At 40.7% G+C, this 24,986-nt stretch overlaps 1 protein-coding gene across 5 annotated transcripts in view; it reads left to right on the top strand.

Moving 5' to 3' along the window:
- The window catches only part of CDK14 (cyclin dependent kinase 14), a 217,314-nt gene that overhangs the window by 156,947 nt on the left and 35,381 nt on the right, over window positions 1-24,986 (top strand). For all 5 annotated transcript variants that reach the window (XM_080975366.1, XM_080975365.1, XM_080975367.1 and 2 more), the window contains 2 exons: window positions 2,776-2,915; window positions 10,085-10,231. In XM_080975366.1, coding sequence (XP_080831492.1) covers window positions 2,776-2,915; window positions 10,085-10,200 — 256 coding nt within the window. In that variant the 3' untranslated portion in view covers window positions 10,201-10,231. The remainder of the gene's footprint in view (window positions 1-2,775; window positions 2,916-10,084; window positions 10,232-24,986) is intronic.

The following is a 24,986-nucleotide window of genomic DNA, read 5'->3' on the forward strand; positions in this document are numbered from 1 at the left end:
ACATGCCCAAATCTTTTTTTCCCTTTGAGGGCTTCAGTAATCCTAGTCATGTTCAGCTTGACCAAGAATTGACCCTCTTTGCAATAGGAAGAAACCCAGTGTGCTCTCTATGAAATTAAATCAAATGCTTGTGATCAAGAATTTTGTAAGGGGGGGGGGGAGTAATGCAATAATAAGCCAACAGCTTATGTGATTTGCAAATTGTGTTAAGGAACAGTTGCAGTTAACTTCCAATTCAGCCAAACATGCTCTTAAGACATTTTAAATGGCATTGGTCATTTTTCAGATACCTGCAGATTAGGTTGTTCTAAAGATCATTCCGGTAGTGCTAATTACATTATTGAATGGTCACAACTGTAGTACTTGATTGTACTCATCTGTAAAAGCACTCCATTGCAATTACGCTATCATGGCCAACCACTATTGCTTTCTAATTAGTGCGGAAGCAAGTGAAGCATCAGCACTGAAGCTTACTGTATCACACATGCCAGTATAGACTGCTGAAAAATGAAACATGCTGCAGTGCCTTAGACACACAATTATATTCTATTAAATTCTACTCTGACACCAAGTAGAGCAAGGTGCATGTTAGATTCAGTAGCTAGTTTCTTTGGTGGTTTGTCAGTTTCTCAACCTTGGGAGATGTTGTTGGACTGTAACTCCCACCATTCCTGGTCATTTGTCAGGTAGGATAGAAATTGTAGCTCAAGAACATCTGAGGACACAAAGTTGAGAAAGGCAGCTCTAGAGGGTAGGACCCAAACCAACAGGTTCAAAATACAATAAATGCATTTTTGAATAATGCTGTTGTTGTTGAATAAACATTAAGAACCTTCTGACAGTGTGACCTGTTCATCAGTGGAATTGACGCCTTTGAAATTTGTATACTCTCCTTTATTAGAGACTTTTAAGCACAAGCTGAATGCTGCTTGTTCAGGGTGCTATAGCAGTGGTTTCCCTGCATTGGCAGGGGTTGGACTACTAGAGGAACTTAGAAGTCCCTTCCAGTTCTATGATGCAATGAATCAATTTTTTCCCTGATTCCACTCCCCCGTGGTTGACTTTCCTTTAGTATGCATAAAAGATCTGCTCATTTGAAATACATTGTACACATTTTATCCTTTCTATATCCATTCTGCGACAGAAGCATTACTGGTGGGAAGAAATTTGAAGACTAATCTTTTAATAAAAATGTAATTGTTTTATTTCAGCAATGAACACCTAATAGCTCTTGTTGAAAATCAGATAACTTCTGCATATAGCTTTACTAACTTATATTTGGAAATATACTTTGGTGCTTTAAAGCCATGCAGTTGAATTTGAGATGGGTGTTTGGCTTAATCCTACAAGGATACTGTGCCAAGTTACTTAGATTTATATTATAATTATTTTATGAGCCCATATATGTGGACATTTGAATATGCTTTTCTCTACCTTTGTCTGCCAACTGTGTCTTTGTGAGCAATCTATGTACTGACATTTACTAGTGCCCTTCACTCTGAAGTGTTTTCTTGTAAATGTCAAGAATAGCTGAATGGAACCATTCCCACCATTTGAATACAAATTCTTGCAGAACTGGAGTCTAGTTGGTAGGTGACACTGTGGCCTGTGTTTGTATTTCAAACTGAAAATGCAGAAAAGAACAGCAGTTGATTTTGAAATACTGTATATGTCCTCTACAACAATTCAGTTAAACTCAGTGGCACTTAATTTGTGAGTAAATATTTACAGGACCAACCTATAAATAAATTGCATTGAGATCCCATTGAAATCGACATGAAAGCTGATTATTATCCCATTTATTTTGGTGGGAACTAAGTACAATAACGTAGCCAGATTCCAACATGCAGATACAGAAACTCATGGCTTGACTGTAGCCTACATAGAAATACCAACAGATTCAAGAGCAGGCTAACAAAATGTCGGTCTGTGTCGTAAAAACCAAAACAAAAGCCTATCTTGGTGTAAAACCAATCTCATAAGAAAACTAAAATTATTTCTTGCCACATCAAGTGCAAATAGACTTACTTGAAAAGGTATTCCACAGTTTTTTCAGAATTAATGTTTATTTCACAATTTGAGAGATCGAGAGGTATGAATCTATTTTATCTGTTTCAGAGCACTGCGTTCCATAGGGTGATCTCCCATCACTTCATTGGTGGCCATAAATCAGTAGGCATCCCTCGCTTCAGGGGAAATCTGGAGCAAATAAAATGAACAGTTGGCAGGGTTTTGATGTGTTATGCTTTGGGAAAACATGATGATAGAAGAATTGGAGGGGGGGGTCTGTAAAGGTTAGGGCATTTATATGCTTTCCCCTCCATTCACCAGAAAGCACAGATGATGAGATGCCCTTCCTTTTGCAGTCAGGGTCTTCCACAAAGATTTCTGCTTAGAAATGTGAGATGTTGGGTGGGAAATGTTGAGAGGACACTGAATTTCTACAGTAACTGTAGCAGAGAGGTGAAGGTCCTTGGCTTTGTAGCATCTTGAAAGGCAAGGAGCCACTGTCTCTGCACTCTGCTTACTTCAAAAATGTCTGCTAACAACTAAAAGGACAGTAACTAAAGTGTAACGATAAATTTTAATGTTTGTAAGTACTGCCAATGGCTGTGAATAAGCCATGTAAGTTACAGCGGTGAAATTTGGCTAGGTACATGGACCTGGCTCTATATTTCTGCTTTCCTTGATATCGTTATATACGGCATAACCAGTGAGAGTAGTTTCTCTTTTTTTCTTTGTTGTCTCACTAATTTTTCTCTGCTTATGTTTAAGGCTAAGCTATGTGAATCATGCAGAGGATCTGGCCTCCAAATTACTCCAGTGTTTCCCAAAGAACAGATTGTCAGCACAGGCAGCTCTCAGCCATGAGTATTTCAGTGACCTGCCCCCACGGCTATGGGAACTAACTGACAGTGAGTATAACAAAACATCCACATAGAATAAAGGCAAGGAAGTGTGTGTGTGTGTGTGTGTGTGTGTGTGTGTGTGTGATTCTGCAGTTCAAATTCCATACTTTGCTTGACACAGGAAAAATGGACTCTCCCTTGCTATCTCTACTGTGCAGTATGTAGCTATCTATCTTTGTATTTGATTATATGTGCAGTAAAGAGAATTATTTGAAATGCCATAAAGAAAGGAAGGGAGAGGGAAATATAATTTACATATTTAGTGCTTTTTACTTCATAATATGCACCACTTTTTAACATGCTGCAGTTCACGGGACAATAATCCAGTGATATTCTCAAACATTATATATGCCAAAATAATAACAATTTAAAAAAGATTTTTGTATTTAAAAGATTGAAGAACACAAAGCACACAATTGATTAATGTGCAGGATTTAAACATATGAAAGATAAACTTGAGTTCATTTTCTTATAGCTTGAGGATGCTTTCAACATTCAAACACTGTCCTTTGTTTTTTCATTTTAAACAAAATGTATTAACGTTATTATAAGTAATATGATCCCAACAAGATGCTGCCAATTTTCTTTTTAACTAGCAAGGATTTTTATTGACTTTAGTGTTCTTAAAAAGTCATTGCAGCACATCCAGACAAAGGCATATTTACATTGGATGAGGTGGCAGGGATAATTTTACCAATATAAAATTGGTGTAAATCAATTTCACTTTCAGGTGATACTCATTTCTGCCAGCACAATGAACAAAAATGCTCTTGAGGACACATCTTTTTAACTGGTCACGTTTGCTTAGTGAATTACGTTTCTCTTTCAACCCCATTGCACTATACTATCTGGATTTCTCAGGCCCATTTGGAGAAATAACGAGGCTTGGTCAGACCTGTTGCAGTTAGATATGTGAGGGCCTGGGTGATGGAATGGACATTTCCCCCCAGAATCCTCTTTGTTCTCCCCCCCCCCCAAAAAAGGGAAAAGTGTTGGACTATGAAATGTGAAAGGGTAGATAAGCTTGTTTCAGTCTGGGTAAAACTTCAGTTTTTAGAAGTACATGATAAATATGATGACAAATATGAAAAAGTAGGAACTGGTAGTCATAGCTCAGGAAATCAGACTGATTAAATTTTATGTAGTACTCACTGAGTCTTGGTCCCTTCCCCCAATTTTCCAACTCTGTTAATGGAAATGAGTGCTTAACATTGTGGAGGACTGAAAGAAACATGGGTGGTATTCAGTGCTAGTCCTACTCATAGACCTACTGAAGCTAGTAGACTTTACCAGCTTAGGTTCATTAATTTCAATTAATTAATTTCAATGACTTAGTTGAATAGAATACATACTAATTTTCTCCTTTTTTTACTGTAATGCTGATGGTTTCTCCTGCTTTTATTGCTTTTGCCTGCTCATAAACTGGCAGAATGCTAGGTTCCTTAAATAACAACAACAACAACAACAATAATAATAATAATAATAATTTATTATTTATACCCCGCCCATCTGGCTGAGCTTCCCCAGCCACTCTGGGCAGCTCCCAATTGAGTGTTAAAAACAATACAGCATTAAATATTAAAAACTTCCCTAAACAGGGCTGCCTTCAGATGTCTTTTAAAAATAGGATAGCTGCTTATTTCCTTCACATCTGAAGGGAGGGCATTCCACAGGGTGGGCGCCACTACCAAGAAGGCCCTCTGTCTGGTTCCCTGTAACCTCACTTCTTGCAATGAGGGAACCGCCAGAAGGCCCTTGGCACTGGATCTCAGTGACCAGGCTGAATGATGGGGGTGGAGATGCTCCTTCAGGTATACTGGACCAAGGCCGTTTAGGGCTTTAAAGGTCAGCACCAACACTTTGAATCGGAAAACGTACTGGGAGCCAACATACTTTGCTCGGAAACTTACTGGGAGCCAATGCAGATCTCTCAGGACTGGTGTTATGTGGTCCTGGCGGCCACTCCCAGTCACCAGTCTAGCTGCCACATTCTGGATTAATTGCAGTTTCCAGGTCACCTTCAAAGGTAGCCCCACGTAGAGCGCATTGCAGTAGTCCAAGCGGGAGATAACTAGAGCTTGCACCACTCTGGCGAGACAGTCTGCAGGCAGGTAGGGTCTTAGCCTGCGTACCAGGTGGAGCTGGTAGACAGCCGCCCTGGACACAGAATTAACCTGCGCCTCCATGGACAGCTGTGAGTCCAAAGTGACTCCCAGGCTGCGCACCTGGTCCTCCAGGGGCACAGTTACCCAATTCAGGACCAGGGAATCCCCCACACCCGCCCGCCCCCTGTCCCCCCAAAACAGTACTTCTGTCTTGTCAGGATTCAACCTCAATTAGCCTCCATCCATCCTCCCTCTGCCTCCAGGCACTCACACAGGACCTTCACCGCCATCACTGGTTCTGATTTAAAAGAGAGGTAGAGCTGGGTGCCATCTGCATTCTGATAAACACTTCATATAGATATTAAAAAGCATGGGGGAGAGGACGGAACCCTGAGGCACCCCACAAGTGAGAGCCCAGGGGTCTGAACACTCATCCCCCAACACCACTTTCTGGTCACGGCCCAGGAGAAAGGAGCGGAACCTCCATATAACAGTGCCCCCAGCTTACCGTTCAGCAGCTTGTAGCTCTATGTGTAACAACTTCTTTTTCAAAAAGCAAATTCAATTTGTAATTAACAACTGAATAAATTTAGGAACATCTTATATTTCTAAAGCAACAAAGTGACATTCGATCTGCTAAAAAAATAAGAATTGCATATTTTGGGGTGGGGCTGGGGAACAGGAAACAAAACAGGTTCCCTCCACCATGACTTCAGTTTTTTCAGAAATTCTACATCTCTAGTTGCAAAGCTTTTTAGACATTTACAGATATAATGTGTGTGCTAAACAGCAAATATCTTGGTTTACAGAAAGTTCTGTGATCATGGAGGCATGACAATTGCTGTGAAAAACTAACTACCCGGTTCTTGTATTAACATTTGTATGCATAAGTGTGTACTTGAGAACAGCCAGCGCAACTTGTTGAAATGATATGTGTACGAAATCAGCCCTTGGGCACTGTGGAATGTGGTGCTTATGGGACCCAATTGCTCCAATAGGGAAGGGCCATGCCCATGGCTTAGTGGTAGAGCATGTGCCTTACATACAAATGTGGGAATGTTAAGGATAGTAGGAAAGGATATATTGAATAAGCATTATCCTTCCTTCACTCACGCTAGTAAGTGATGTAGCAGAGCAAATTCCCCACAATATACCGTATTTTTCGCCCTATAGGACGCACTTTTTCCCCTCCAAAAATGAAGGGGAAATGTGTGTGCGTCCTATGGGGCGAATGCAGGCTTTTGCTGAAGCCTGGAGAGCCCCACCGCCAGCCCCACAAGCTCGGGGGACAGTGGGGAGGCGCAGCGCGCCCAGGCTTAGCTTCAGCCCTGGGAGCGCGGCGCTGGGCTCCCATGGCTTGCAGAGAGCTGCATGTTCTGGGGGCTAGGGTCAGGGGAAGCTCGGGCTTCCCCCATCCCAGCCCCGCGCCTGGGGGGGGGAATAATTTTTCCCCCTTTATTCCCCCCCCCAAATTAGGTGCGTCCTATGGGCCGGTGCGTCCTATAGGGCGAAAAATACGGTAGCTGGAAGCTAGTTTGCAGATTCGTTTGAATCTCTTAGGTAAGTTTATTTCCTGGTGTCCCCTTTGATCCCACTTAAAAAAGTAAAGACACATGACTCTTTCTGAGTAAAGTAACAAAATGTTTACCCACATTTTCAGTTCATGATTTTGATCCCTGAAAGGCAGACTTTACTTGGTAGTTACACAAAGAAACTGTGAGCTTATCTCGTATGGACATGGAACTCATGGGCTGCTGGCTAAGAGCCCATGAGACAAAAAAAATGGCTGCAAGAGAGCAGCATGGCAGCAAAAGAACAGCAAGACAATAGAAAGACAAAACAGATGACCTGAGAAAATGGCTGCATGACTTGGCTCTTTTATGGAGTCAGCCAGAGGCACGCCCATCTCCCAGGTCACATGCAGTAGGAGGAAGCTCCAGTGGAACAGGAAGTTACACTGACTGGATGTCCCCCTGTCTGTGCCCACTCTAGGGAAATAAGGAATGTTGCATTTGACTGCACGAGTGGATTACATCCCACAACAAAAGCTCCCAGGTTCAGTACTGGCATCTCCAGGCGCATCTAAGAAAAACTCCTATCTGAAAGCCCAGAGAGCCACTGTCAGTCAGTGAACTAGTTAAACCAGTACTCTTGACTCAGTAAGCATGACAGCTTCCTATGTTCCCTTAACCCTGCAGCTAATCAGCTGTCATTTAATTACTTAAACACTGTTGTGTTCCTATGCCTATGTGTTCCTACGCCTCAGCCTACCTCACAGGTTTTCTATGATGGCAGTGATACACACACACACACACACACACACACACACACAGTCCATTTATGTTGCCCCTGGATACCAAAAGAGATTTTCTGGAAAATAAAGTCAGAGAAGGATCTCAGAAGTCGATGGGCTTTAGGTACTCTCAATCCCTGGCATCTCCAGGTAGGCATAGGCCTGTGTCTGAAATTCTGGAGATATGCTAGATGAACTAATAGTATGTATAAGGCAGCTTCCAATTTTCCTGTGTTCCCAAAGTGTCCTCTTAGAGATGCAGCTAAGAACTACCGGTATAAAGGATCTCATTAAGATTTAGTTTTTCTAATTCATATAAACATACTATTCTTCCCCTCCCTCCTCCAAAAAACACGCACATCTACTCTAATAGAAGCTCATATTTTCAGGAACTGAAAAATTTTCATCCAGTAATTAGACATTGCATTTTGCCTTATTTCAGACAAATGCTACATTCTTCAGCCCGCCCCAGTTTGAGGGAGTAAGTACACCCTCTTCTTGACTCATAGGGTCTTTTGCCTATTGCATGATTTAATCAGAATTTTCCAAAGTACCCAGGTGCAATTTAATGATGCTTGTTGAGAAGTCTGCTATCTTGTTGGAAGTCTAATTTGTTAGTTTATGAGTACTTAGACAACAAAAATACCAATGGTTTTTTTTTTTTGTCAATTTAAAAGATGATAACTTAATATCGCTCTACATTGGTGACATCTCAATCCTTTCTGACTGTACATTTTAGTCTAGCCAGGATTTTGATAGTCTATGAATTCTGAATTCTGTAGTAATACTTTTCAGTTAATATGGACTTATTACCCACTTGCCACTTAGTTTATCAGTTGGTGGTTAAATCCGGTTCTATCTGTGAAGTAAATGCCTACACATTATCACTGTGCAGCAGGCTGCCAACAGAGACAGTCTTGTCCTAGTCATTAACAAGCACAATGTATGCAGAACACCAGAGGGGAATTAAAACCACAAAAAATACCTCAGGGTGGTATTTTTAATATGAGAATTTAATTTGTAATTTCACAGATTAAGAATTTTGGCAGCATTAATCCTTTTATCAGCTCACAGCAGGTTATTTGCAGAAGCATAACCATAAGGCGATATTCATTGGCAGAAACACGTCTTTGCATAACGTTAAACATCAGGAGCAGTGAAACCTTTTGAAGGAGGAGAATAAAGATGAAAAATCATTATATTTTAAGGCAAGGTTTTGCTAAATGCCTCCAGTAAAATTTTTGAGTTACAGAAACACTATTTCTGTGTCTAGCAGATAATCATTATGGAGCATAAATAAAGATGCAAGAAAGGACAATCCCTGTATCAAATACTATAATTGTTTTCATTTGGTATGCATGGATAGAAATTGCCATCATATTTTTAAAAAAACAATGGAAGTTGTATATTTTGGCAAAAAAAGGGTTACACTGTGAATTGATGGAATTTTGGTGGCTAGAGCCTAGGTGATTTTGGTAACTAGGAGTGATGCTTTCTCTATGCACCTGAAAATATTTCCCACTTAAATGTTACATTAATTTTAATTGTGGGCACAGTATACCCAGTATAATACTAGTAAGGAACCACAAACATTTTTCAATGTTAAAGGTAACGATGATGACCTTTCATCGTGGAATTCATCTGCACATACACTCAGTTCCTTCTAACCCAGAGACCTTGTGAAGAACTCGGCAAGTGGGCAATCCTTTTTTATAGTTAGAGATATCCAATATGTAAATCCTGTAATGAATTTGCAAACACATTTTAGAACTGATTATTTAATGTGAACTAAGCCCATAGTCACTGGAGCCAGTGTAAACATTATGGCATTTACAACCACATTGCTAAAAAGAATCCCATCCTTTTGGTGACACTCCATAAATCAGCTGTAATGTTTACTGTGGCCACTCTTATTAATTTAATCCATGGCCTGAGGGCTGGATTTTAATGTCCAAGTTCCATGTTCCAAAGGTGGAAGTGGGTGGGGCCAGAGACTGAAGTGGGCAGAGCCAAAGAGAAAACCAAACAATAAATAAAACGGGTCAATGCAGGCCCATGCAAGCAGACAGAGAGCCCCACCCCAGTACTGAGTTGAGTGGAAATGCTGACTTTTGCTCCTAAGATCAGGCAGCATTTATCTTCTCTGCAATCTTAAGGCTGTGGCACCTCAGCATGAAGATTGTATATGTGCCTGTTGCCTTTTGCTATCAAAGGTGGTTCTACCACCTTATTAAGAACCCTGCCATTTGGGGCTTAGATTTTTTTATTTTTAGAAAGAGATTAAAAATGAAGAAACAAATAACACGGCTAGGTCCTACTCCAAGAGAATCTAAGTCAGGCAAGCACTGTTAGTAGGTCCTGAATGGCAGCAGCCAATAAAACAGAAATAGTATATTCTCTCTTATTATTGGCAGTGTAATCAGGAGCTGGTTGCATAAGGTGTCCTGAATTCTCCTCTTCTGCCTTTTCCTTATGCCACACAGGTCTTTAAGTAGCTCCTGAAAAGCAGGGGGAGGGGCTGTCCCAACAGTTCTTTCAAGCCATTAGTAAGTGTCTTTAGGGGCTGATTGCAAGAACTCCCTGGCCTGGGATGAAAGAATAGCACGGGAACTTGTCTTGTTTTCATAAGAATGTTGCATCACAATTTTCCATTAAAAAATAAGTTGCTGGCTTTTTCTTGCTTGCTTTTAAGTTTGTGGGGGGAGTGAATATCTTAGTGCCTTGAAACTTTAAAAACTTTAAAAGTTAAATGCCTGGATTCTATCTTTCCCCTGCAGTGTCTTCAATTTTTTCCGTACCTAATGTAAGATTACAAGCAGAGGGTGGAGAAAGCATGAAAGTCTTTGGAAAAAACAATATTTATGGCAAAGGTCTATCAAACATGAAGCACTGAGGAACATGTTGATTTCCCACAAATAATTCAGGTAAGAGAAGCTTGTCAAAAAGTGGTTGTTGTTTTTAAGTAAAACTTTCTCTCTCCCCCCCCCCCACTACCTTGTACAGTATGAAACCCCCTTTTTAAATGGAATAATTTATTCATCTAACTGTGGACTTTGTATGGCAAATCTGTTTCGTGGAAAAAATATGATAGAACACCCTGTGGCATTTTGAGGTCCCACAACTAGCTCTAAGCATGATTAGATTTATCCTCCCTCCCCATCCATGTCAGCGCACCTCACACATGGGAAAAGAGAGTTCCATGCTTTCCCATTACAGTGATCCTTATGACAAAATAGATCAACAGCGATTGCACAGTGTTTTTACATAGTAAAACAGCGGTAGCAGGAGAGGCAGCACCCATAGGTTCTTACGATGGTAGGCTGCTGATAGCATAAGGAGATATAATGTTGTGTGGGGAAAGGATATAAAGGCAATGTGAGGTTTATAGGAGCAGAGGACATAGTATGAAATGTTAAGGTTGGTTAAGGACTTGGTGTAACGAAATGGGCTAGGTCTCCAATAAAAATTAGTTTGAGGGGTCCTGAAGTAGGCCCATAAGAAAACTTGCAAACAGGAAACTGTCTAGAGGCTTAATGAAAATATGATCATTAAATACAGAAATCTTTGCTTGTTATGAGTTAAAATATGAGAGAGAGCACGTGGGTTTGCTTGGCAAGACTTGAGTGAGAAGTGTTGGGATAATTGCTTGCAATTGTGGAGGCTGAACATTGCAATCTTTCACCTTGACAAAAGAAGTTGATGTTGGGACACCGGCTTGTTCTGGTGCTATTGCATTCTATCAAAGATAGTTGTTCCTCATTACATAGTATCTAAACATCTGCTGCCAGGATACGCTTCAATTTCAGGGATATTGCATCCAGCACAAAAAAACCAGAGTATGTATTCTCCAGCCAGCTGATCCATTGCAGTTTCAAAGTGCTATGTGGAATGTGCCTGAATGTCAATTATTGCAATAAGACGCCTGGAATAAGGATTTGGGATACTCAGTTCTCAGATACTCATTTTACATCTTCAGTTGTTGAAGAATTAAGGATGCCCTAAAACGTACCCATGTTTCTCTAACCCAGTGTATCTAACAGCTCTTTAAACTCCTTGTGTTATGTGAATTCAATCCTTTTTTTGGTTGTTATTAGATGAGTACTGTTGGTATGCCTTCTCAAAGGTACCCAAAGTTGTCATGTTGCCACTTCCTTTTGACAATTGTCATTGTTCATAAGGGGAACGAGTTGTTGGTTTGTTCTTGTTTTTGTTGTGTATTTGGGTTTTCATTTTGTATTACTGTGTTGTACGCCACACCCCTGTAGATCACCCCTGTGATCATAGGATAAGGGTGATATACAAATTTAATAATAATAATAATAATAATAATACCACCTTCAACATTTTGGAACAAGCATTCCTGCTATCGTATCTTTTCTTACAAAAAAAGAGACTTTTGTAAACTGTTTCATACTGATAACACAGAATAACCTAGTTAAGTACATCTAATTGAAAGAGTACTTAATTCTGCTATACTCAGTTAAAAAGAAACAATTAATTGCATCATAATTGCAACAATTTCTATTGGATATACTTATTTATGAAAGTATAAATAAATCTTGCCAGCTAGTTGCAGCTCCATGAACTGTATCTGAAACTGATACCAGCACTGGGTTGTTTTCAAAGTGGTGGTGATGTAAAAGCAGTCTACAAAATAATGACAATAGCTTTCTGGAGGAATATCAGCTAGTGTAAACTGCCCCAATTATGTCACATGTTTCTCTACAGCGAAAGGTTTAAGATTCTACAGTATCAGAAATCAGGCTGCCTGGCTTGTTTACAAGTTTGTTGCCTAGTTAATTTTTACTTTTCCTCCAAGTGGCATCCGTATAGACATTTCTTCAACTTTACCTGTTCTAATATGAAACATCAACCCTTGCAAGTACATTTTAAATGTGGATGTTTGAAAGGTTTGCAAATACAACACAAAATGGTCAGAATGAATATAGGGTTTTGATGACCAAAACACCTATTTTTCTGTGATAAAGCACATTTGGAACCTGGTGTCACTAAATTACTTATATTTTCAAAATAAAAAATCCATACAGCAACTACTGCACCCAGATGGAATAAACTGCTGCTGATGGAGCTCCACACTTGCGTATGAAACCCAACAGATTTCCAAACATCAAGTCATGGTTTTTTTAAGTTGCCTAATTTGAGGTGGAGGGAATTTGATCTTAGGAACAAAGGCAATGACAAAGGAAAACTGTTGCCAAATATATGTCTATGTGATTTTTCACATATGACAGCATGCATGTTTTGTACCTGTTTTTCCCACATCCCATAGCGGGGTAGTGTTGTGTTTGAACAGGAAGCACCCTGAATTTCTACAGATGACAAGATTATCTCCTGGTAGCAGCAGCATGAATCCCTAAATAACCTTTACTTTACTTTCTGGGTCATTAAAATGACATCCTCAATGAGTATACCTAATAAAGGACAGGTTAGTAACTATTAAAAGGAGCAACTGCATGCATCTTAAAAACAATGGATAAAGTAAACACAAAGGGAATCTTGTCACTTTGTAGACTAATTGATTTATTGTGATGTAAGCTTTTATGGATTAAAGCCAAAAGCATGAAAGTTTATTTTTAGTTGGCAGATAAATATATATCCACAGACATAGAGAAAATAATAATAAAGAGTAGGACTAACAGAAAAGCAAGCAAACAAATAAAATAAAATAAAATAGAGTGGGACTAAAAGATAATCCTGCAATCTTTGATCTCCTATCTTCCATAGGTATGTTAGAAACCTAGGTTAAAACTGTCAGATACAAGCCAAAGATTGTACAGCACCCTTTATATGAAAACTCTATATAAATTAGTGTTTAATTTGTAAATAGAGGGGGGGGTGAGGGGGCTTAAGCCCATTGGAAAGCTAGACTCCTGAACCTGAAATCCTAGATGTATATAGGCAGGCAGCAATTACTCAGATGTGAGAAAAAGTCACTCTTTGAAACATGTTCAGAGGGACTCTGCTCAACCCAAGAGCTGGAGCTTTCTCCTAGCAGAATTCCACTCAAGTGATGTACTGTTGCAGGCATATTTTTGCCACTCCACAACCCCCAGTGCCATTTCCCACACTGTTCCAGAGGGTTGGTGGAGGTTGTATGGAGAGGGGAAATCAACAAAGTCACCTCACACAACAGTGGGAACCTCCACCGAATCAAAAGTCTTTGACCCTGGATCCAACCCACTAATTATTAAGTCACAGATTCCACGGTTTCTATTATTACTTCATGAATAATTATTTTTATATAGTATAGCCGTATTATGATCTCATTATAGAAACTGCATTTCTGAGCAAAGCTGTGTCTTTCAGCTTCACTGTGGAGCATAGCTGTAAACTTACAGATTTGAAAATAAGGGATCAGCAGCCTTGAAAATAAGGGACCAGCAGCCAAAATAAGGGACCTGCAGCCTCACCTATTCCAGGCACTCCAGTCTTCCTGTCCTCCTGCAGTCTGGTCAAACTCATGTTGGTAGCTTCGAGAACACTGTCCAACCAACTTTGTAACCAGAGGTTCAACTGAATAGAATCTGAATCAAATGCACCACAAGGCCTATGCAGCCTCAACTTAAGATGGCTCTCCCTGGCCTGGCTTTGCACTGCAATGTTTGCAGCAGCACGTGCAACAAAATGGCGTCCAGCATTCAAAAACCCCCTCAGCTTGCATTAACTAGCCACACACAAGGCATGCAAGCTCCACCCCCCAGTCGTTCTTAGACTTCTTATTGGGTGAGCAACACAGCCAAGCATCACAGTTGGAGCCTCCCTCCTCCCTGGCCGGCAGGGAGGGAGGGAGAGGAGCTGCTTCCTTTGAAATTTAAGGGACATCATTTAAGGGACATCTATCAATAAGGGACAGCAGTGGGACATGGCGCTGGAATAAGGGACTGTCCCTTCAAATAAGGGACACTTGACAGCTATGTTGTGGAGTTGTGTCTTTTACTTCTCCCACAGGCACTCAATGCAATTTTGAATGCAATTTCTAGATTGCATTCAAGCAATCTAGAAATTTACTTTCAGAATTCTGCCATTCTTCCTCACAAAGTGACATAAGTGTGGGCAGAGAGATTTTGTGGTTCTGCAAATAAGCTCTGTTTTCTATTATTGCTTACATTTAGTGAGCAGTATGATTATCACTATGATAGCAAAAGCACTAAAGAAGTAGCATGGTGATATCCAAACACTGGGAATGTCCTGTTAAAAGAATTTTCTTAACTGACCACTTTGCATATGTGATTAATTGTGTTTTCACAAGCTGAATTCTCCCCCCACCCCACCCCCATTCCCTCAGTAGCATTTACTAGCATGCCTGTTCACCTCTGGCTTTTGCAAACTGTGTAAGGCACTCTTCCCAGCAGTCTTGTGTAGCTACATTATTTTTGCAGGATTTCCTTTAGTCAAGCTGTGGGGGTGCCATAGTCCAGCAGTGTCTGTGTCAGAGAGTATTGAGAAGTCATTCTAATTCCTCACCTCCTTGTTTCTTTCTAACCTCTGTGCCTCATCACCGCTGAATCGCCAGGAACAGCTTAAACATTGTGTAATTTGTTCCCAATTTGACCAACACTGGGTCATAGCACTTCAGTCATTATAGTGAAGTCAGCTGCATGAACATGTTTTATTAGACTGACCCTTGGTACCAGTGACCTGCACTTCTATACTGTATTTTTAATATAATTAAACATTGTAGTCAGGCTATAGCATTTTCTCTTCTTCAGGTTCCCAAGGTTAGTGTAAAAGTAAGCATTTAGACATAGGGGGAAATAGCAATTATATACTGCAAAATGTAGTGTGTGTGTGTGTGTGTGTGTGTGTGTGTAAATTAGAGTGAGGCAAACACCACTGTATGTGTGTGCATGTACACACACACACACACACACACACACACACTGTAATTAAGAAGAACATGTATTGAACATGTATTGTACCAATCCTAATTTCTCATGCATCTTCTTTCCAAATAATGTCTACTCATGAATGTTTAATTATTTCACTAATACTGCATCTGCATTAATTGGAGCTAGTGAAAAGGCTTATGTGATATAGTTGTGGTGGGCAGCTGAAAGCAATCTGAGTCTTAGAATCCAATGACAGCAATGTTAAATGTAGCTGAAATTGTTGCATTCATTTTGTAAAATGTTAAATTAGAGAGGCGGACATAAAGCGGACTGTGAGATCCTAGATTATTTTGGCTGCTATTAGCATTTTTAGAGCCCTAATTTCAAACTGTCAGCAACATAATGCTTTCAGGGATGTTTTACTACTGTCTTTTTTGTTAGCATCAAAGGCATTAAATTGGTAGAAAATATCCTAATTACTATGCATATCAAATACAGCAATACCCTCATCTTGAATTGCAAGATTTATATTAGTTGCTGTGGTTAAATGTAATGGAAGCAAGAGGTGAAATTTCACTTTGTGTCAACCCACACAGATGTGATACCCTTATTGGGACCAATATCCTTATGTCACATGAAATTTATGCACAGTTTGCAGACCATTGCAAGGGTTTCTGCTGGCATAACCCTATGCCTTGGAATAAATTGGTGCAATTGATTGGGGAGTGCTTTTTTAACACCTTCACTCCCATAGCCCTTACCCACATGGTATTTTAGTCCCAACTGACTATTGCATATAGTCCAATGTTCAAGCATAGCCCCAGGTTCAACCTCTAGTATCATCAGTTATAGAATTGTTCTGGTACTGGAGTTAGCAAAGACTTCAGCCTGATACCTTAGAGAATTATTGTCAGAGAAAATAGTACTGAGTGTTTAAATACGGAATGCACGTGTTTGCACATGAGAAATTCATTCTCAAGCCTATATGCTATGAAGGTTAGTAAAAGGACCCCTGGATGATTAAGTCCCGTTAAAGGCGACTATGAGGTTGTGTCGCTCTTCTCGCTTCAGGCTGAGGGAACAGGCATTTGTCCGCAGACAGCTTTCTAGGTCATGTGGCCAGCATGACTAAACTGCTTCTGACACAACAGGACACCATGACGAGTGCTAGAGTGCACAGAAACGCTGTTTTACCTTCCCTCCTCGGCGGTACCAGTTTATCTACTTGTGCTGGTATGCTTTCAAACTGCTAGGTTGGCAGAAGCAGGGACAGAGCAATGGGAGTTCACCCTTTTGCAGGCGTTCATACTGCCGACCTGATTGGCAAGCCCAAGAGGCTCAGTGGTTTTAGACCACAGTGCCACCCGCTTCCATGAAGGTTAGTGGGTTGCTTGGGCAAGTCACTCTCTGGTCCAAACTGCATATGACCTTAACTGTACTATTGCCCTTGAGTGGGAGGATTCTTTTCCACAGATTGGCAGCACAGAGATACAAATGCAGATCAGAATTCTAGCATGGGGGTTAAGGGGCTTTATCTCTTTGCCCTTCATTGTGGTTCTGATCCAGATGCATCTCCCAGCTCCTGCAATTTGCATTGGAAAAAAAGAGGTCACATTCATTTCTGTGGGAGCATTTTTTCCAAAGCAACTTACAAGTATGGGCCCTCTGATCCAGGTCAGGAATGCAGTAAGGGGCAAAGTGTTAAAGCACCCCTGTTCCCAACACTGGGGACATCATCATCATCACCATCATCACCATCATTAGAATTTATATACCCGGAGGTCTTGGGGTTGTTCACAGAAGAAAATCACATTTTACAAGGGCATAGGATGTCAATCAAGGTTATAAAGGAACGTTTCTGCCTGGCATCTAAAGGTGGATAATGAAGGCGCCATGCATACTTTGCTGGGGAGTGCATTCCACAGATGGGGAGCCATTACAGGGAAGGCCCGTTCTCGTGTTTCCACCCTCTGGACCTCTTGAGGAGGAGGCACACAAAGAAGGGCCTCAGAGGATGATCTCGGGGTCCAGGGAGGTTCACATGGAAAGAGGAGATCCTTGAGTTATGCGACCCTGAGACGTTTAAGGCTTTATAGGTCAAAACCAGCACAACAGAACTGGAACTGGCTGAGGGTTGTTGCCCTCTGAACTCCCATTGAGGTATGGGCTACTGCTAAGAGAACAAAGTAGTGAGGACGTCAGAAATTACCCAGCAGCCAGTCTTGCAAGGGCCTTTACGCCAAGTGCTTGAAAAGTAGGAACAAGTAAACAGTTCTTTTGTCACTCCTATTGTAAATTCATGAGTCACAATCTTAAAGAAGATCCAAGAGAGCTGGGAGCAGGCCAAAAACATGTCTCTTGGTAGAGAAAAGCTAGATGTCAAAGAGGCTTTCCCTTCAAAAATTGACAAGCTTTTTGACATCCTCAATTGCAAGTGTATATTTTTTTCCCTCTGCCCTGAATTTGGCTGTCCTGCAGATGCTGGTTGCAAAAAGGAAGTTCACATTAACTGTACGTGCCCTAAGGAGATGAAGATCCCTATGAAGCAACTTGCTTTATTAAAGGACAGAGGAGAGAAGACTGGTTCTGTTGGACCACATCAGATTGGCTTGCTCAATCTGCCAGAGCATAACAGACAAGTCAAAAAGTGGAAGCGGCAAAAAGACTAAAGAAGGCTTGCGGAATATAAGCAGGGAAGTAAGCAGGAGGCTTCAATACCATCAAATGAAATTATTTTCACTGCTGATGAAAATGAAGAACAAATAGCTAATGGCCTTGATGGAAATGATGAATTTACATTATAAAAACCAAGTATGCATTCCACTTCCAATGAAAAGACAGAATACAACACATTAGAAATACATAATGTTGCTATGCCACGCATCAGATGTGGTGTTGGCCTGTGTGCTGGCTTGATCACTGAAGAAGAGACTTGTAGTTGATCACAATGTTCTGAAGGCAGCCCTGTTCAGGGAAGTTTTTAATATTTAATGCTGTACTGTTTTTAACACTTGATTGGGAGCCGCCCAGAGTGGCAGTGGCTGGGGAAACTCAGCCAGATGGGCGGGATATAAATAAATTGTTGTTGTTGTTGTTATTTATTATTAAAATCAAGAGGGCTCAAGAAAAAGTTATGAAATCCCTGGATTGGGTATTTGATTATCTTTGTCAGAAGAGTGAAATTGACTGCATCTTCTTTTACAGTTGCGAAGATATAACTAAAGTTATGCTGAAAGCAGACGATTCAGATCAGTAGATCCCCAGCATCATCACAGAACAGCATTTTGTGTGCAGTGAGCCAGGTAGAATAAATCTCTACCACTTCCATCTAGAGAGGCTCAAAGAGAGAAAAACTAGCTGAAGTTACTGCTAATAATCTTGTAGATTCCATAAAGAAGAAGGGCATTCATAAGAGGCTGCAGGCCATTAGAGGTGATTCTACAAATGTTAACACTGGCTGGGAGGATAGTACCATGCATTGGGTAGAGGTCAAGCTTCATTATAAGCTGATCTTGTTAGTTGTGCCCTCCACACCAATGAGTTACCCCTGTAACACTTGATCACAGTACTCAGTAGGAGTGGACAGCAACTGGACAGGTAACATTGGCAAGATTCTAGACACTGCTACAGAACTTGACATTGATCCTTCATTCACCAAACACTCAGTTGGAGAACCTCTTACTCCACTGAGTGACAGTGTCATAAAGGATTTGCCTGCTGATCAGGCATACAGGTATCAAGTCACACAGGCCATAAGGACAAGAAAGCTTCTCATGGATCTGGCCTGTCTTGAAATTGGTCCCGTGAGCCATTCAAGGTGGATAACAACTGTTTGTCACAGGTGGGTTTCAAGACATGATGCTAAAGGCAAAACCCTCAACAGCTTAAGAACAATAGTGGAATACATCATTTGCATGTACTATCTCTGCTTGTTCAACATCAGAGTAAAGCACTTGGGGGTGAAAGGCCCATAGAACTTTTCAGCTGCAAAAGAAGGCTGTATGGGATGCTGTTTTGCCACCCAGCGCTCACCATGGTATGCATTTAGCAAAATGATAATCCAGACACTCATGTGCTCAGATGACAGTGAGGAGAGGAAAGCTGGTTCCAAAAGATTGTTGACTTGAAGAGCAGAGATGATGACACACTGGGAGACCTTTCTGTACATCCAAGGAAGACACCTTCCATCAACCTCAGTGCTTTGTCCCTGTTGGAGCTGATAGTCTGGTCTGATGGAGTATATGAACCTCCTTTGCCATGTAAACTTATTACAGCAGAAGTAAAGAAGTTCATTGATGAGCTCATGCAAGTTCCACAGTGGCCCTGTTATTCTCATTCTATAGAGGTGTAGGTGAAACAAGTCACAAAGGCAGCAGGAAGGGTGCATACACACAAAACATGTGAGGGCTACATCAGAGGCCAAGAAGCAAGTAGGTGGCTGATGTCTGAGAATGAATAAAAGCAAGATTTGATGAAACTTGTTTAAATTTATTATTAGCTGATGTCATTACTTTCTGATGTTGTTTTATGATTACAAGGTAATGTTGTGAGAAACTAAGATTAGTATAGCATTACCTGACATTTTCAGAAGGTGAAATAAAAACCAGAGAGCAGTTTATGTGCTTTTTAATCAAATGTCGATTTACGAAACTAAATGTTGTCCAAGCGCAAGACCCCTCATTGAAGAAATTTGCAAAAATTAAGTTTCACGCCCTAAAATGACACACCCTACTGCTCCAGGCAACAGGAGGTGAGGGGTCGTTGACAATAGAAGGGAAGGACTTTTGGTGACAGGAATTCAAATGAGATTTTCCTTATGTTTGCTTTATGAAATATGCAGTTAAGGTTTGCTAATCTAACCATGTGGAGCTGACTAAAAGCAAAATATCCTCAATTTTGTGGATGATTGTTTTAACGGATAATACTTTGATTTAAATATATATCTTAATACAGGCTACTAGATTCTGATAGTGTTAAGATTCTTACCAGGCACAATTTGTGGAGTTTTTTTGTTTCATGTATGCTCCTGAATTTGTGTTGCAGAAGATAGAACTTTCCTTGCTCTGTGCTCACTGTATGATTAGGATAAGCAGCAGATTTCCACTGAACAATCATTTTGGTCTGCCAGTGGTCTGCCTGGACATAAAAGGCTGTTTGAGTTGAAGTGGGCTGAAGGTTTGGAATGACATTTGAATACATGGAGGACAATGTCTTAATGACAATGACTAAAAGGAGAAGCAAAAGAAATTCTAAACCATCCCATTTATCCCATAGACCGTTACCTCTTTTTTAGGATTACTGTGTCACGTGACCCATTGGCTAGGCTTTGTCTAGGGCAGGGGAAAGAGGTGGGACCACTGAAGGGGAGAAACTGAGGTTTCCAGACAAAGCTTTAGTTGTGGCACATGGCCTGTAACCTACAGAGACAGCAAAACCAACGAAAGGCATTGTCTCGAAGGCATAATCTACAGCATTTGAAAATTCAGAAATCATTTTTACTTTTTGTGGAATTCTGAAATAAAATACATTGTTAATTATAAGTCCTCTAAAACTATATGCATGGATTGTTTCTATGAACAAGAGCTTCTAAAAGAATTACAGCTAAAATATTGATACTGAGTGTAAAGAGACTGAAGCAGTCCGAGAAACAAAGAAAGCTAAATACCCTAAAGACTGACTCAGTTCAGCTGTCCAATACCAACACCCACTGAGGTTAATGGGGAATTAAACATTCCCAGTTTCAGAGGGAATCCTGCCTATTAGTGCAGAGATTTTTAAGCATGATTTTGATCAAATTGTATGACTTTGTTGTACCAGTCTATAATAGGCTCCTTCTATCTTCATATAGAAATAGAATAGTGTTAATGGTCTAATGAAGGGTAGTAGAGAGGGAGAGATTTGAAATTCAGAATCATTAATTAAAACATATTTGCACAACAAAATGTGTTTATGCATTCTTCATCTTCAGTATCTAGTGATCCTGAAACAGGCATTTGCAAAGTTTGAACAAAATTTGAGATATGTACAGAGCTTTTAAATAAACACAGGCATATCACTGGATAACCATTGTTGTTAAAAAACAGTTTTGCCTATATTAAAGCTTTCTAAACCAAAAATACGTAAGACACAATTAATGCACAAATTCTGTGCAAAAACATATTTCTGGTTGAATACAGTGTTACAGGGTAAAAATGATGTTCTTAGGATATAGTTACAGCCCTACTGCCACCAAATCCACATAATCAATTTTAGCTGCAAACATTCATTTTAACAAGCTTATAGCTCTTAATTAATTTTGAAAGAATTCTGTTTGATAAAGTAGCCTTGTGAGAATTACATATTCATGGTGGCAGAGGAAAGAAATTATTTTCATAGCTATATGGTGAAATTTACTTGTCTAGGTTTTAAAAAACAAAGCTCAGAGGTGCTGCTCTTGACATGATCTCAAGATGGAGAGAAATCAGTAATTACAGGGCCAGGCATTCAGTTCTATCCTAATTTTCCCACCAGTTTTTCAATGTTTCTGCTGCCTCTGAGACTTAAAATATTCTCATTAGGTAGCTGCAGAGGCAGCTTGCTTGCCTACTCCCTCATTCTCTCGCTGGCTTTTCCTTTCTTTCTGTTTCTTTCTTTTTTTCCTCCTGCCTTGGGAGTGACTGTGAAGATCATTTGCTGGAATGATTGGCAGGTTAGAGGATTCAATGAGATGAGTTCCTCTTAGCGCAGGTCAAAAAGGCTAGTTAGCAGGAGCTGCTGAAAAATGCCAGCAGCATTCGAAATGGGAAATGTCATGACTTCGAGGCAGGGGGTGCCACCTGGAACAGAGAGCCCCCAGCTCATTAGCAAGTTACAGGATGCACGCTTAACTGGAGGGAGCAGAGGAGGAAAGATAATGCCCAATAGGGAGAATTATTGTGAAGTGGAATTGATTTCATGTATAATTTGTTTATCACTAGAGGGGACAAATGCTGCCCATCTGACATGTGCGGAGGAGTGTGGACTGTGAATGAAGCAACTTAGCATAATCTCTAGGTTGAGCTCTGGATTTAAAGAATGCAAACTTCTTTCTTCCTAACTGTGCAAATGATCAGGTCATGTTGTATTAATTAAACCTGACATACTCTCAAATGGTTTATCTCTGCAATTGTAGCAATTCAGCAGAAGCTTGTATATATGAGTTGCATTCATTATAAAGCAGGGCAGGATTTCTGGATGTGATTTTCTCTCTACACACACCCCATTTAGCTTCTGCTGGAAGGCGAAAAAACCCCGTCTCCAACACAGACTGAATTATAAAGCAGCTCATGTTTATTTTCAGTGGGTAGGCAGACTGCATGAGATCAGAACACCATTCCTAGTTTACAATGCAATGTTATTTGAATGACTTCAAACTACCATTTCCCCCCCAAATTTAGGGTTTGGAACAGACAATTCAATTTAACCTTCCCCCATCTTGTAATACAAGCAGCTCATAAGTTATTCTTACTCATGCACAAGCACAGTGGTCTCTAAGATTTTCTGAGAATATTTTATCTTGCAAAGAACCTTCTGGGGGCCACATAGCAATGTTGAACATGGCCATAGGCAGACCAATAGACGTGATTCTTACCATTGTACAGTAGACACCATTCAACCATGCAAAATTATAGGTTTATACGGACACATCTCTCCATTCAGGCAAGCAAAAGATGACATCACACTTCAAGGACACATTCTAGTCAGGCAAAACACTCGAGGAGGGGATAGAGCAGGTCTGGGGAGGAGGTGGAGTGTGCCTCAGGTGTGTCCCTGGGGCCAAATAGAGAGCACTTGGACTAGACCTCAGGTTCCCTATTGAGTTAAGCCTACTTTAGTTGAACTCTAAAATAAATTCTACTTATTCCCTGATAGGTACATAAGATAATTGGTGTGGGAAAAAATATTTGTGCATAATATTGAATAGCAGGAAGATAATATATAGTACATGCAATGTAGGTTTCAGGCCCTCTTATTCCAAACAACACAGTATTGTCACTGACTAAAATAGGATTAGGATTGGGTGAATTTTATAAACTATAACTGAGGTTTATATACAACATGGGAGACAAGCAAACTTGCAAGTTGGCTTATCACTTGAGCTGACTAAAAGTGAAGTATTCTGATGAATACTGCCACAGAGAAGGAGTCATGGTTTGGCCTCCATCCCTGGTCACCCTTTCCTGCGCTCTGTTCCTCAACCCCAGCACAGTGAAAGAGCTGATAGAACAGATTGGAGTGGGGACTGATTCATGTAGTCTACCCCCTCAATTCTAACAAAACAGATGGTCTGTGAGAGATGAGTACTACCTCCATTTTAGGCACATATGAAGTTTATACGACTTAGATCAATACTTAATCCAGTATTTCTACTCAGACTGGCAGAAGCTTTCTGGAGTCTAAGGGAGAGGAAAGTCTTTCTCAGCCTTGCTGTCCAAATTGCTTTTAACTGGAGGTTGAATTGGACCTGGGACTTCCTGCATGAAAACATATGCTATACCAGTGAGCTGTATCACCTTGCAGAATTTCTGATCTAGAACTTTCTTAATAGCAACCTTGTACATATTAAGCGCAGTCCTGGATGCCATAGGTAGAAACAAATTGAACACAGATAAGTAGTTTCATTTGGTGAGCTGAATTGCAGAGGAGGATGAGAGTATTCCATGTCTACTCAGTAGCCGGCAGAGAACAAGTGGCAGTCCCCAGCAGACTAGCAAAAAAATTGCAGGCTATTAACTTATGTGGACTTATTTACAAGACTGCTTTATAGGGCATTAACAACTGTGAGTGAGAACTTGGCAGCAAATTAATTTATGTTGGTTCAGGACTTCATTAGTGTTTGGAGACACTGATCAATAGACACAGCTTTCTCTTGAGCATACTGTGGTGTTTGACAATAAGTGATGCCAAATGTAGGAAGATGCAAAAGAAAATGACACCACACACTACAGAGAACAGCAGAGTTCATTTTACCTCTTAAGGTAATTTGATTTCTACAGACATATTTCCCTTATGGTGCCACGCTGCTATAGTCAGCATGTAGCTGCAAGTAAAGATGACATGGTATAGATATAATATGTTGCTGACATCCGTCTGCCTCGGGAAACAATGAAGGAGTGCGCCTTTGGGGGTGAAGTTAAACTGTCAGAAGGTTGTAGCACCTGCTGTGGCTGTAGAGACCAATATGTGAGAGACGTGCTTTGTTGCAGCTGGGGCAGATGAAGGCATCCAGTTGTGCTGCTGCAGATGCACCTTGGTGTTTCTTCTCTCTGGATTTCTCCCACTGGTCATTCGTCAGCTGGTCACTGCTATGGATGCATGACCTGACTGTGTCTCCAGGTACTGCATTCGTCTGCAAAGTGTTCCCACATGGCAGGGTTGATTTTGCCAACCTTCATGTCACCTTTGCAGACACCTTTGTAATGCAGCGTCGGTCTGGCAATGGGCCTGGTGCTCCCCACATCCTTGGGGATCCTGCCATCTTCCAATCTGTGGACATGACCAAGCCAGCGTAGATGTTGCTGAGACAGGAGTGCAAACATGCTGGGAATGTGGCTGTGTCTTTGTTTGAGACTCTGTCCTCCCATGTGATACCCAAAATCTTCATGACACAGCACATGTGGAAGGCGTTGAGACGTGTTAGGGGAGGGGAACTATCTCTGGTGAGGGACACATTGTGTTCCTTCTGTGTAGGATTTGGGCAAGACCCCACAGGCAACCTCTGCCAACCTTGGCAGTAACTTTCAAACTGAAACTTCTTTAGGACTTGGTGACTGATGCACTTTTCTCTGTACAATCACTGCCCTCAGGCTTG

Source organism: Podarcis pityusensis, assembly GCF_964106645.2.
Source record: "Podarcis pityusensis genome assembly, chromosome: 12".
In the NCBI taxonomy this organism is placed as follows: domain Eukaryota; kingdom Metazoa; phylum Chordata; class Lepidosauria; order Squamata; family Lacertidae; genus Podarcis; species Podarcis pityusensis.